Source organism: Brachypodium distachyon, chromosome 1 (assembly GCF_000005505.3).
Source record: "Brachypodium distachyon strain Bd21 chromosome 1, Brachypodium_distachyon_v3.0, whole genome shotgun sequence".
NCBI classification, from domain to species: domain Eukaryota; kingdom Viridiplantae; phylum Streptophyta; class Magnoliopsida; order Poales; family Poaceae; genus Brachypodium; species Brachypodium distachyon.
Genome location: NC_016131.3, coordinates 6516543 through 6529268, shown reverse-complemented (window position 1 = coordinate 6529268; position 12726 = coordinate 6516543). Strand labels below are relative to the sequence as shown.

The 12726-nt window shown below is 45.7% G+C and overlaps 2 protein-coding genes across 2 annotated transcripts; one reads left to right on the top strand and one right to left on the bottom strand.

The window, feature by feature from the left end:
- The first annotated feature begins 3100 nt into the window (after positions 1-3100).
- On the top strand, positions 3101-4350 carry LOC100831290 (PRA1 family protein B6). Its single transcript, XM_003559819.4, has one exon. It carries the CDS (start codon positions 3243-3245, stop codon positions 4038-4040), a length of 798 nt encoding a protein of 265 aa, XP_003559867.1. The 5' UTR covers positions 3101-3242; the 3' UTR covers positions 4041-4350.
- A 3280-nt stretch (positions 4351-7630) lies between these two features.
- Positions 7631-12327, bottom strand: LOC100833122 (E3 ubiquitin protein ligase DRIP1). Its single transcript, XM_003559394.4, has 7 exons — positions 11968-12327; positions 10453-10552; positions 9365-9695; positions 8751-9265; positions 8616-8663; positions 8148-8220; positions 7631-8004 (listed from the first exon to the last, which is right to left on the bottom strand). Exons 1-7 carry the CDS (start codon positions 12086-12088, stop codon positions 7843-7845), a joined length of 1350 nt encoding a protein of 449 aa, XP_003559442.1. The 5' UTR covers positions 12089-12327; the 3' UTR covers positions 7631-7842.
- Between the last annotated feature and the right edge of the window lie 399 nt (positions 12328-12726).

Here is a 12726-nt window from a genome sequence, read left to right as displayed (position 1 = left end):
TAATCGCGCGAATCAGAGAGTCGTGTACGGTGTGCGCTATATACATGGTCCCAATCCAAGTCGGCGTCTCGACTTCGACTTGTCTCTTGTCATATGCCTTTTTCAGTTGAAGAAAAACGCGATTGCACAGCGGAATCATGGGTCGAATATATTTGTCCCATATACTTCGCGGTCGACAAGACCCACAACAGTTCAAAAAAGGAAGAGAAACCTCGCCCTGCACATGGAAGAGTGTGCTAGCAGCCGCGGCCACGGACATGGCATCCAGTCCACACCGCCCGCCGGCCGTGGCTGGCGTCAGAGCACGCGGTGGTGTAGTGCACGAGGAACGGTGGATAGCGCCGATCAGCCCTGTACCCCTTTGCTCATCTCTTGCACGATAATCTAATCCGGCGCCGACGCGTATCGAGAGCGGTCACTGCAAGGAGGTGCTGCGCGGGTAGTTGAGTCGGCGGCGGCGGTCCGAAAAGGCAGCGCTGTGGAAATAGAAAAAGGAAGGTTTGATGGAGTGTAAGGAGACACGAAAAATCAGAACATGCACGGAAATTGATGCACGGCGGACGACGATGAAGGAAACTTTCGTGCTTTTATTATTAGGATAGGATTAGGAAGATTAAATAGTCAGACAAGACGAAAACAAAAATTAAGCACCTATTAATAAATAAACTAATCGCGCGAATCAGAGAGTCATGTACGGTGTGCGCTATATACATGGTCCCAATCCAAGTCGGCGTCTCAACTTCGACTTGTCTCTTGTCATATGCCTTTTTCAGTTGAAGAAAAACGCGATTGCACAGCGGAATCATGGGTCGAATATATTTGTCACATATACTTCGCGGTCGACAAGACCCACAACGGTTCAAAAAAGGAAGAGAAACCTCGCCCTGCACATGGAAGAGTGTGCTACAGTAAAACAAGACTGGATACTGCATACTACGTACGAAGCCCGACACCCCCCGCAGTGGTATTGCATTGTACCCTTTCTTAATCGTGCTGAAACTGAGTGAGGACGTGGACACTTTCCATCTTTTTTTTTTAGTGAGGACGTGGAGACTTTCCTATTCCCTTGCATAGCAAAAACCCAGCCCATTAAGAAAAGAGGAACTAACATAAACAATTAACAATTTGTGATCTCTTTCTCCATCGTAAGGAACAAACCTGGACCAAATACCTTCGTTCCGCTCATGCTGGGCCAGACGTTAAAAAGGCCGCTAGGGCCTACAGCACTTGGAAGGAAAAGAGTTAATACTTGTCCTGTCTTTATGGGCCGGCTTCGGACGGGCGCTAGGGAAAAGATTCCGGGCCGTTAGGCCCAAATCCCGGCTGATCCCAAGAATTCTGTTAGCGCCGCTAGAAAGCTCAGTTGGCTTGCGATGTATCTAAAAAACGGTTTTGCTATTTTTTAGACGACTGAGAAATTGTTATTTTTTAGTCGATGATAACAACTTTTTGATTCACTCATTGAGATTCGTGTAAAATTAATTTAGATCCGATGGATAAAAAAATCTTAATTGGATGGCTACGATTGTCGACTGAGAAATAACTATTTCTTAAGCGACTGCGAAATAGACACTAAAAAAAAGGTTGGCTTGCCATGCGGTTGTGTAGGCAGCCAACGCGGGTTTGATCCCCAGTCAAGACATCACCCGGAGATTTATTCTCTTCTATTGTCATGCCTCTCGCACGCTTGTTCCGTAGTAGTAGAGCAAGTACACGTTGCCGACAGAGTCTGTTAACTCTGAAAATCTATTGTGCTTGCGTAGGGTTGCAGGTCTTTCTTACGCACCGAGGTTAGGATGTGTGAGTGTGGTGTGCATGTGACGTGTGTTAGTGCGGGAGTTCAGATACTATAGCTTATAGCTTGTATTGTACGAGAGAGGGCTGAAAAAAATAAATTGCCTCGGGCGCTCCTCTTAGCATCTCAAATAAGCTCTTTGCATTAGAGATCTGGACTCTTACCTTTTTCTTTAAGATTTTTCTCTCTCTGCTGCTCAAGCGCCGACGGAAGAGTCCAGCGTTGTAGGCCTTAGTTAATCTTGCTCGCTCTCACGGAGGAGAGTGGTGATCGGTGAAGTGACACACGGAGCCCGGTTCCTTTTCCACTTAGCTTTAAACACGTGCCACGAAGGCACAAATTTGTATGGTCCGTTTGAATTTAGCCCCAGCCGTCCCTATCAAAATATGGACATGACCAAAATAAGGACATAACCATACTATTTTTACCGAAATTTGACATTATAGCCATTGCACATGCCAAATCATAGGCTTCTATATTTGGTTTATACTTTATATCCAACTTTACATTGGCCAGTGTTTGGATATCAATTTATAATGACAATGAAATTGAATTTGCTTCGCAGTTTGGAAAAATGTCAATGAAAAAGAAGGATATCAATCAAGTTATTCACTGTATCATACTTGAAGGAATCGAGTGGCTTGGAGATTTCGTAACGAGTCGATATCTATTTTCTCCGTTTCATATTAATTGGTCGTACTAAATCCGTATCAATTGATATGGAACGGAGGGAGCAAGGAAGAAGACTCATGCATTCAAGTGATATGTCACCACCTAAAAGAGACAACCAGCAAATCATGCTGCAGGAAAAGGTCAACACCAAACAGTGCGTGTCTCTGGACTCTCGAGTAACATGTGGCTTTCTTCAAGCTTCAACTTCTTGCGGGAAAAGAACGTATTCGCATGGCCACGAGGGGTAATCCCGTAGTCCCCTTTCCGAGCAAAGGTATTGTCGCATTGGGGAGAACAGAAGCTAGTTGCTGGACACTAGCGAACCAGTTGGTAACACGAAGTTGTCGCTGCAATCCGGAGAAGATCAAGGGGACCTTTCGTTGCTCGGTTCATTGGAGAGAACACATCAAATTATCTTTTCGTTTCTGACAGCACAGGAAACACAAAGTTATCTTAAGTCTTTTTTTTTCACCAAAAGGTTATTTTAAGTCTTAAATAAACTCCTTGAAATGATTCTGTGCCACGCTTAACCTCCCATGGAATCGCGACGTTTCAAGTAAAACTACCCGTGTCAACGCTTTCAACAGAAGAGATCCAGGAGACCGGACACGGTGCTTTGCCCGGAAGCAAACCTCCCTTTCTCCCTCAAATAGACCCGGGGCTCCAGCGAAGCGAACCCCACGTCGAGTTCTCATCCTTTTCTTCCAACTTTCCCCACAACCTCCTCTGAGATTCCTCTCGCCCCCGCCCCGAGAAATCTCCGATTGATCTCGCGATGCGGAGCTCTGGCGCCGCCGCCTCGGCCCCTCCAGCCGCCATGTACGGCTCCCACGGGGCGCCGCCCGCCTCTTCCGGCGGCTACTCCAAGATCCCCAACTACCCCACGCCCCCGTCCGCCTACCCCAACCCCAATCTTAGCCCGTCCCCGCCGGTCTGGGGGCGGCCGCCGGGTACTGAGCCGGCCCCGGCCCCGATCCAGGACCCCACGGCGCCGCCGAACTCGCTCGCCAAGGCGGCCGAGCTCGTCACGCGGTTCCGGGAGCAGGGCCAGGCGCTCATCGCCGCCCGCCGCCCGTGGGGAGAGGTCTTCCGCTCCCCTGCCTTCTCCAAGCCGCCCAACGTCGGGGAGGCCGTCTCCCGGATGCGCCGCAACACGGCCTACTTCCGCGCGAACTACGCGCTCGCCGTGCTCTCCGTCGTCGCTGCGTCGCTGCTCTGGCACCCGGGCACCCTGTTCGTGCTCCTCGCGCTCTGCGCCGCCTGGTTCTTCCTCTACTTCGCGCGCCCCGCCGAGGGCGGCCAGCCGCTCCGGATCTTCGGCACGGAGTTCGACGACGGGACCGTCCTGGCCGTGCTCTCCGGGGTCACCGTCATCGCGATGCTCTTCACCGACGTCGGCTGGAACGTCGTCGGGTCGGCCATGATCGGGGTTGCCCTCGTCGGCGCCCACGCCGCGCTCAGGTCCACCGACGACCTGTTCTTGACCGAGCAGGAGGCAGCCGGCAACGGGCTCATGGCTGCCGGCCTTAGCGCCGCTGGGCCCATATTGCCCACATACGTCCGCATTGGTTGATCGTGCATCCCTTTCCGCCCAGCGTGGTATGATGGTGCCCAAGATGCATACTTTGTGCTTGCTTGCAACTGCCTGTTCATGATTGTTTTATGTGGCACAGTATCTATTGGTTCTTCTGTTCGCCTGTAAAAATACTAGCTTGGCTTGTGATCTCACACTACGAACACATAAATTTTTCATGTGAATTGAGTTGGCAGTCGTGGTGTTCATTTGTAAAGCTGATAATGGCCATTGTGATCCGATTCTTTGGTAGTTTATTACTGGCAGTGATATGTTGATGTTTTTGTGCAATTCTACCCCCTTACACCTTGATCCATGAATGTTGTACCTCCTTGTGCTGAGTCTCTGGGGTACAGGCCTCCCCAATTATTTGCAATGCTCCTAGTATATCCATGCATCCATATCTTGATCGTACATGGCAGATTGCCAAGGCAATGCAAAAGAGGCCATCATCAACTCAACTATGTTCTTGTCATCTGGTGTTCTCTTCTGCAGATTTATGCAATTGAATGCACCTAGTCGTTTCCTTTTCATTTGCCTAATTCTCTCTTTGCTGTGGCCTGTAGTGATCTTGGCTCACTGGAAATTATCTGTTCTTTCTTTACAATAACCATGTTTGTTCTTTATTCACCGGAGATCATGATGTTCAGATACTTTGATAATCCGGGTACTTTAGCACAGTACAGTGCTTCTACCAGATTGCAAGGAAAAGAGTAAAGCCACATCAGGGGCGCTCCTCTCCTTGCGGCCTTGTCTGCCTTTTTCCCTAGCAGTGCAAAGGCAGAGGATCATCATTCATCCATTCCTTACCGATCGGCGTCAGATCACTCTCCATTGCTTGGACCGCAACATCAAAACACTTTCATGCTGAGTTCAGATTGTATTCTGAGCATCATCGTGTTCTGCATTTACTGCATTGCAGCAGTCTTCTTGTTGTTTTTAGTTTATCTGAGCAAAAAGAAGCTTCATTACTTGTTTAGGGCGCAACCCAACATTATTTGTTGCAAATAACTTTGCAAAGACATTTCATTTGAGTTGATCGGCCAATATGTAGTTTTGTACGGTGGTCGCCTTCATTTGTGAAGGCTGATATGTCAACAACTGCATTTTGTTCCGAATTCCGATTCTTTATTAATGTTAGTGTGGATGTTTCTGCACACCAGCTTAATTTGTGAAGTTCCTCCCTCTCGCAAAACATCTTGTTTTCTTACCAAATTTCACATGTATATAATGTCTGTCTTATGCTTTGCATGATCTACGGAAATCTGTAGATACACGGGGTTTTGTTCACCAAATCGATGCATAAGGTTCTTATGGTCGGACCTAGGATCCTGTTTCCCCATCCATTTGTCAATAGTTCTCTATACTTGAATGCGCCATATCGGATAAGTAGGAGGGGAAGCAATGAAATCCATCCATGTATTTTGACCCGTATCATAAACGAAAGCCATGGTGCTTCTAGACTTGAATGCGCCTCCACCAGAAGATGACACTGGCGGTGGCAGGAGGAGCGACCGACGAGTTGGGCCACATTCAAACAATTGATCTCGGCAACGTTTCAAGATACGGTATGGGTTCTTTTGCTTTGTTCAAGGCATTTTTTTTATTATGGCTTCAATTCCAATAAACTTTTGATTAATTTGTTTGGATCAGAGAGAATAGATTGTATTTAGCTACCCGTCCGTTTCATAATTCTTGTCTCAAATTTGACAAAATGAATGTATCTATTTATAAAATGTGTCTAAATACATGTACTATTTTGACAAGAATTATGGAACGGAGGGAGTACATAATTTTAATCTAAGTTGGAGTATCATATATACATTCTTAATTATTATACATTTTGCATGATTATACTTCTTTATTTTTTCCCAAGCTGAGGGGCGTACTCCATTAATGCTTAGAGGTGCATAAGATATCTGAAGTTATATCTTTTTCATTTATTAATTACACATTTATACGGATATACATCGTGTAGGTCGACTTCATTAACTCTATGCATATCTATATAGACCCCTTGAACACTCTTGAAGATTTCGTTTTGGGTCTACCTTCCGGTCTTGATAGTGTGCTGCACATATTCTCTCTTTTCTATGATGTGCACTTTGTAACAACTCATTAATATTTGGCTGTCAGTTTTGAAAATGTAAAATACGCTTGCGCAATGGCATTTCAAATATCAAAATGTAAAACACATACATTTACTTAGACGCACCCTCACTCACAGTCACATACACATAACAAGTAGTGGCTGGTTAGATTTTAAAATGTAAAATACACAAAGACGAATTTAGACCTTACACACCCACATATACATCATAAATGGTGGCTCGTCAGGTTCCAAAATGTATAAGACGCACGCACACACTTAGAGACACGCACACATTTAGACACACGGACATAAACATATACATACTAAATGGTTACTAATTAGGTTCTAAAATGTAAAACACACACGCATTCACTTAGACACTCGTGCGTGCACACATACACATAATAAATGATAACTAGTCAGTTTTTAAAATGTAAAACACACATGCATGCACTTGAGTGTGCACGCACATCCTACACATCATAAATGGTGACTAGTTAGGTTCCAAAATATAAAAACACATGCACACACTTAGAGACACACACGCATTTAGAGACGCACAAACAAAACATATGCATGCTAAATGTAAAACGCACACGCACGTAGAGACACGAACACAAACATACGCATACTAAATGGTCACTAATTAGATTTCAAAATGTAAAACACACACTTAGACGTATGCACACACACATAATAAACGGTGGATAGTCAGATTTCAAAATGTGACAAACACACACATTTAGACGCACGCACACGCATACACGTAATAAATGGTGGCTAGACAGATTTTAAAATGTAAAACACACACGCAAACATACACATAATAAATGGTGGCTAGTCAGATTTTAAAATGTAAAGCGCACACGCGCACACGCACACATAAACATAATAAACGGTGACCAGTCAGATTTCACACACGCACACATGTAGACACGCACACACTAGCGTACACATGCTAAATGATTGCTAAGTAGGCTTAAATGTAAAACACGCACGTGTGCCCGTGCACACGTCAAAAGCAGTAGGCGCCGTACTGACATTGGTTGGTCAAGTAATTCCCTTTGTTCGTAATGTGTCTTGTGTGCTCTGCAGAAGACCGGACTAATGCTCAAACATGTCCGTCTCAATGTGTGTTGGTGACATTCGTACACTGCACTCTGCTATGCATGTACCACGGTAAGCAGTAAGCAACACGCCAGAATAAAATGCACTCTGCATATGCGTGTCGGATCAAAGTAAAATGTGGATCACACTAGTTATCTGCAAGCATCATCATCCTACTTTGTGTGCATGTGCTACATTTTGGCTTTCTTGACAGCAACCTAACCCACGGTACTGAAGAAAGGGACCGATCCCATGGCAGTTACTGAACTCTCCTACGATCTCCTATATGCTCAACAGTTGCCAGGAACAGTCAGGTAGACTCTTAAGACTCTACGCAGTGCTTGAACAACAATTTTATAATGGTCATGCTGGATGCAAACGTGCGCGGTGGTGGATATATAAACACGCTTTGAATCTCTACCTGCAGGTTCTAACTTGAGTAATTAAACAACTTTATATACTCCATATAGGAAAAAAATGTTTGTATCCTAGAAAAAAAATGACACCGGACACAATCAGATCACGCGGAGGAGCTAGCTAGCTAGGAGCAAAAACCTCTTGCCCCACTTACAAAGGAGGCGCTGTAATGGCATGTGTAGGAGGCTAACTTCGCCGGCGGTAGCCCAACACCATGACGAACTGCTTGGCCGGAGCGCCCACCGGAACCTGGACCTCATGCTGCGGCTGGCGGCTCAGCCACAGCTCCAGTAGGTCCTTCAGCATCATCAAGGGGCAAATTGGCATGCCATGGCATAATATCTCCACCTGCACCCGCAGACGAATACGGGGATCAGAGGAAAAGAGAGCAGATTCAGCATCGTCCATACATATACATAGAATGGATCAAAATGGAAGTGCAAAAGTTTTTTTTTTTTAAATGGAAGTGCAAAGACATATAAAGGCCTCACCTCATCATCACTTGCTAGCTCAAGTTTTTGCATAATGTACCTCTGGACTGAGAAAACCTGCAAGGTTCCATCTCTGGAACAAGCAGAAAAATACTATTAAGTAAAGTGTACTAAATTCTTTGAGTGCACGTTACAAGATCAGGAAAAAAAATGATTGCTGGTGGGAATGACAAAAAGTTAAAACACACGGGATTCAGATAAAACTTATTTTCCATTCCTGACAATCTTTTTAAAATGGATGTTTCTGTTGGTACTTCCCCTTAATTGAAAAAATAAAAAGGCACTCCAGCTAATACCTCAGCACAGTTGCTATTAATTGATAACAGGAAAATAGGTATCATAGGCTCATAGCAACAGATGTCGCAAATATTTCCAGAGATATATCCCAAGAGTAAGGGGATACTAAATTTGAGAGGGCCCAAAGCATTGTAGAAAATCAAAGAAAATGTAATACTAAAGGGAACTCACTTAATTCTCAAGTAAGCATTTGGTATCTGAGGCAGCAGCTTCTCTGACCTGCAAAAAGTTCGCATTTTGATTTAAGGAGACAATACAAAAGGTCCATCACAATCAGTATAACTTTTAAATATAATGCAATCTTACTGGTGCGGCGAAGTGACTAATGAAAACCACACTGGGGTAGTTATTCCATCATGTAAATAAACAGTGCTTGTAGAACCAAGCAGGACCTGCCCATAATCTCCTTCTGGGCTTTTCCACAAGTTATCTGAATCGCCATTCTTTTCCTTTCGAAGTGTTAACTTATTTGAATGTGACCCCACACTTGTTCCAGTGTTAGCCACTTGTTCACTCTTTGTGCTCTTTATTTTGTCCTCCTTGGTGGCAGCAGCATGGCTTTTAGGACCTAATTTAAGCGATTTCTCCCTGCTTGCCTCACGCACCCTTGTTTCAGTAATAGTCACTTTACCATTAGTGCTCTTTATTTTGTCCTCCTTGGCGGCGGCAGCATGGCTTTTGAGATTTGATCTGAGCGATTTTGTCCCACTTGCCTCAAGGAAACTGCTCAAGGGTTTACAGAGCTCTTCCATGTCCATTGTCTTGCTGTTCTTTCTATCCTGAGGACAAGGCTGACTTGAGGCTACTATATCTGATTTAATCTGTTAGGAGTGAATTGTATCAAAACAAGTGCCATGAAACTTGCACATGAAATTATATGCTGTTACACACCCATCTGATAATTATTTAAATATAAGTACCTGCTTTTTAATCGCACTTGTTGTCATCTTGGTAGATTTTGATGCTGAGATTTTCCCCGTCTCATGATCGTGTCCTTCAGTAATCAGTAATTTCACGGTTCCATTGTTACTGAGAGAAGAAGTTGCACGAAAAGTTGTCCTTGTAGCTTTGGTTCTCTTTCCTGTCAAAACAGGTTGTGCAGCAACCTTTGGGGTTTCAACTACCAAGGAAGAAAGAGACCTCTGTTTTCCCTTTAATGGCGATGTAACTGTTGGAAAGTTAGAAGCATCAAATTCTGCCCTCTTAAGCGGAAACAACCTTTTCCTGAGAGCTTGAATATTGTTGTCAGGCCTTCAAAAAAGATACGATCAATCATGTTAGGTTTTAGCACAAAGTTGAGTCAAGATCACTGAAGACATTAAGAAACTCGTAAGTGGGTGGCTTGCAACATTGAGCTTATGCTTCACAAAACAAGCAAGCATGTGTATTGGAGGCAATATTTTTATAAAAGATAAAAACGTAGCAGGCAGTAAGCATGAGGCCGTGATAGTTGTTACATCTTATACCAGATTTAAACGGTATAATCTGCAGGTATGTAATAATTAGCTAGTTAACAAATAACTATAAGAAACTATTTTTATGTAAATGCACATATGTAATAACAATAGAGTGATATTTTTTTGTTAGAACACCTCAATATATAAATCTGTTATACAAAGCTCGTAAATGTGCAATTGCTGCTGCAACTGTTAATAAATGATATGTGTGATCACAATACTCTACTGAAAAGGTACACATTTATAAGGCAATAACAGCATGAAAATGTATTTGAAGATCTATCACTCTGAAGGTTCAACCAAGAAGATCAAGCTACATGTATTGTTTCAAAGTGTATCATACACTTGCCCCCAACGGGTTCAACCAAGAAGATCAAGCTATATGTATTGTTTCAAAGTGTATCATACACTTACCCCCAACTGGTTCAACCAAGAAGATCAAGCTACATGTATTTGTTTCAAAGTGTATCATACACTTAGCCCCAACACATCTGCCAAGAAAGAATGTCGTATAGATAAACCTTGTTAAGAAGTAATAACAACTACTTCACCTGAGTTTCTCTTCAGGAGCAATACCAAGATAAATGTTGCATACTGGGCAGGATTCGATCTCCTCATCATCTATTTTCTTCATAATACACTCTCGACAAACTGTTCAAAAAAGTTTAGAAAGAGTTGAATTTTATTAGTTCAATACAAGCAAAAAATCTGCAATAAGAGTAGATACTTTTTCGAAACGGAATAAGAGTAGATACTTGACTTGCATCAAGATTTAGCATGCAGCCAAGGCTGACAATTGCACTGTATTTACGGACTTATGGTGCAGCAGAAACAACAGCAGCCAGGAGAATGTTTTTTAGATACTAGAGCGGTCATCCTCCTGGCTCTGCATCATACGGGATTTCATTCAAGAATGTGAAGTGCAGCTTTTTCCACAGCCATACCAGAAACACAAAGTTGAACTACTTTCCCATCACAAAGTCGCAACTCTCCAAACACTAAATAGAAGGAAGAAGAAATTAAGTATGCCACTGAATACTCATTCTGCTAATCAGAAGCATCAGGGGCATAACCAAAATGACACGACACTTCTGATCGCAGCCAGGCCTGGAATCTGGATGCCACCATCTCCAAGCTCCCCTACCCATTACCGAACGTACAATAAGCTGCTAGAGTGCCTCGACAGAGTCAACACCACACAGTTCCATACATCCTGAAACAAGTGCCAGCGCTTTACAACCTTTTCTCCCATCATCAAAATCTACAATGCACAGAAAGCTGTATGGCCAGCGAGGAAATTCAGACCGAACGCAATGCCACGAGGCTGGCCGCTGGCCGGTGCCAGCGGCCACCACCGGGAAACTGTGCACAACGCAGGAAATCCAAACGCTGCTCAAACTGCGGGTGTGCTGTGGGCTGTGGCCACTAGCCACGGTGAGTGACGGGGCATGAAGAGCGCTCGAGAAGGCACGCGGTTTTGCAGCATTGTCGACTACAAAGAACAGAGGGGGGATGGCGGCTCCGGAGGGAGCAGTGCCCACGCGCACGCCACAGGCGGAGAAACAGGCGGAGGTTTTGCAGCACTCGGTGGCGGCAGCGCGGGGGGTTCTCCGGAATAGCTCGGGCGCAGGCGGCCGCCGGAGAGTAAAATCCTGCCTTCGGCCCTCCGGTCGGCAAAGCAGAACAAATCCGGATCGTCGAAAACAAGCCGAGAGAACTCTGAGAAGAACTCTGACGTAGCAGGAATTGCCTAGCCGCCCATGCTCGACCACCAGAGGCAATCCACGGCGACGGGTTCGGCGGTCTTGTGGAATCAACAACCCGCATCAAACCCCAACCTGATCACCAGACCACCGAACGAGAAACAGAGCTCAGAACAGAACACGACACCGCGACACCAGAACCGAGGACGCCAACGCGACGCAAGGACAGGGGGCGCTCGTGCGCAGCGGCGCAAGAAGGCCGCGGAACTCGAAAGCGCGTGCACGCAGGAACACAGAGAGGGAGGGAGGACGAAAGGAGAACCAGAGAGGCGGCGGCGGCGGGGTATAGAGAAGAGAACTTACATGTATGGACGCACTCCGTGAAGGCGTGGGCGTCCCGCAGGAGGCCCCGGCAGAGCGGGCACGTCAAGGGACCGGCAAGCAACCCCTTCCTCACGCAAATCTCCCCACGCCGGGACCCCATAGCTCCGGCGCCCGGCCGCGACCCGCGAGCACCACCTCCTTCTCTTCGTCAATCCTCTTTCTCCTCGTCAGAAACTTCGGACCAGGGGCGTAGGAGAATTAGGAATCGGAAGCTCCCCACGATGGCGTGAAGGGCATTGGACGACGGCTCGGATAAGGCGGTAGCGGCGGCGGCGGAGCTCCGGCGAGGCACGGGGTGGGGGGCGGTAGGGGCTGAGGAGTATCGATTTTGTCTTTATAAATAGAGGAGCGATTGCGTGTGGGCGGCGCTGGGTGCCCGTAGCACGGGACCACGGGCAGAAGAATTTGCAGCAACGGGGTATTTTCCTGATTTTTAATTATTATTTTCTACTCCATTCAATCCATATTACTTGTCACATGTTTGTCTAGCTAGACATATATCTACACTAGCAAAGTGCACAGAAATATATCTACACTAGCAAAGTGCCCGTGCGTTGCCACGGCCGCTTCGCTGCGCTGCGCTCCGCTCGAACAAATTGATTTTTTTTCTTGATCATGGTGCCTTGCCCGTGGCAGTGCCCATGTGCTGGTACAGCCGCTGCGGTCTGCTCCGCTTCGCTCGTTTAGGATCCCAATGTCTTCAAAGATATGCGAGTTCACAGAAATAAGGTGGACTCT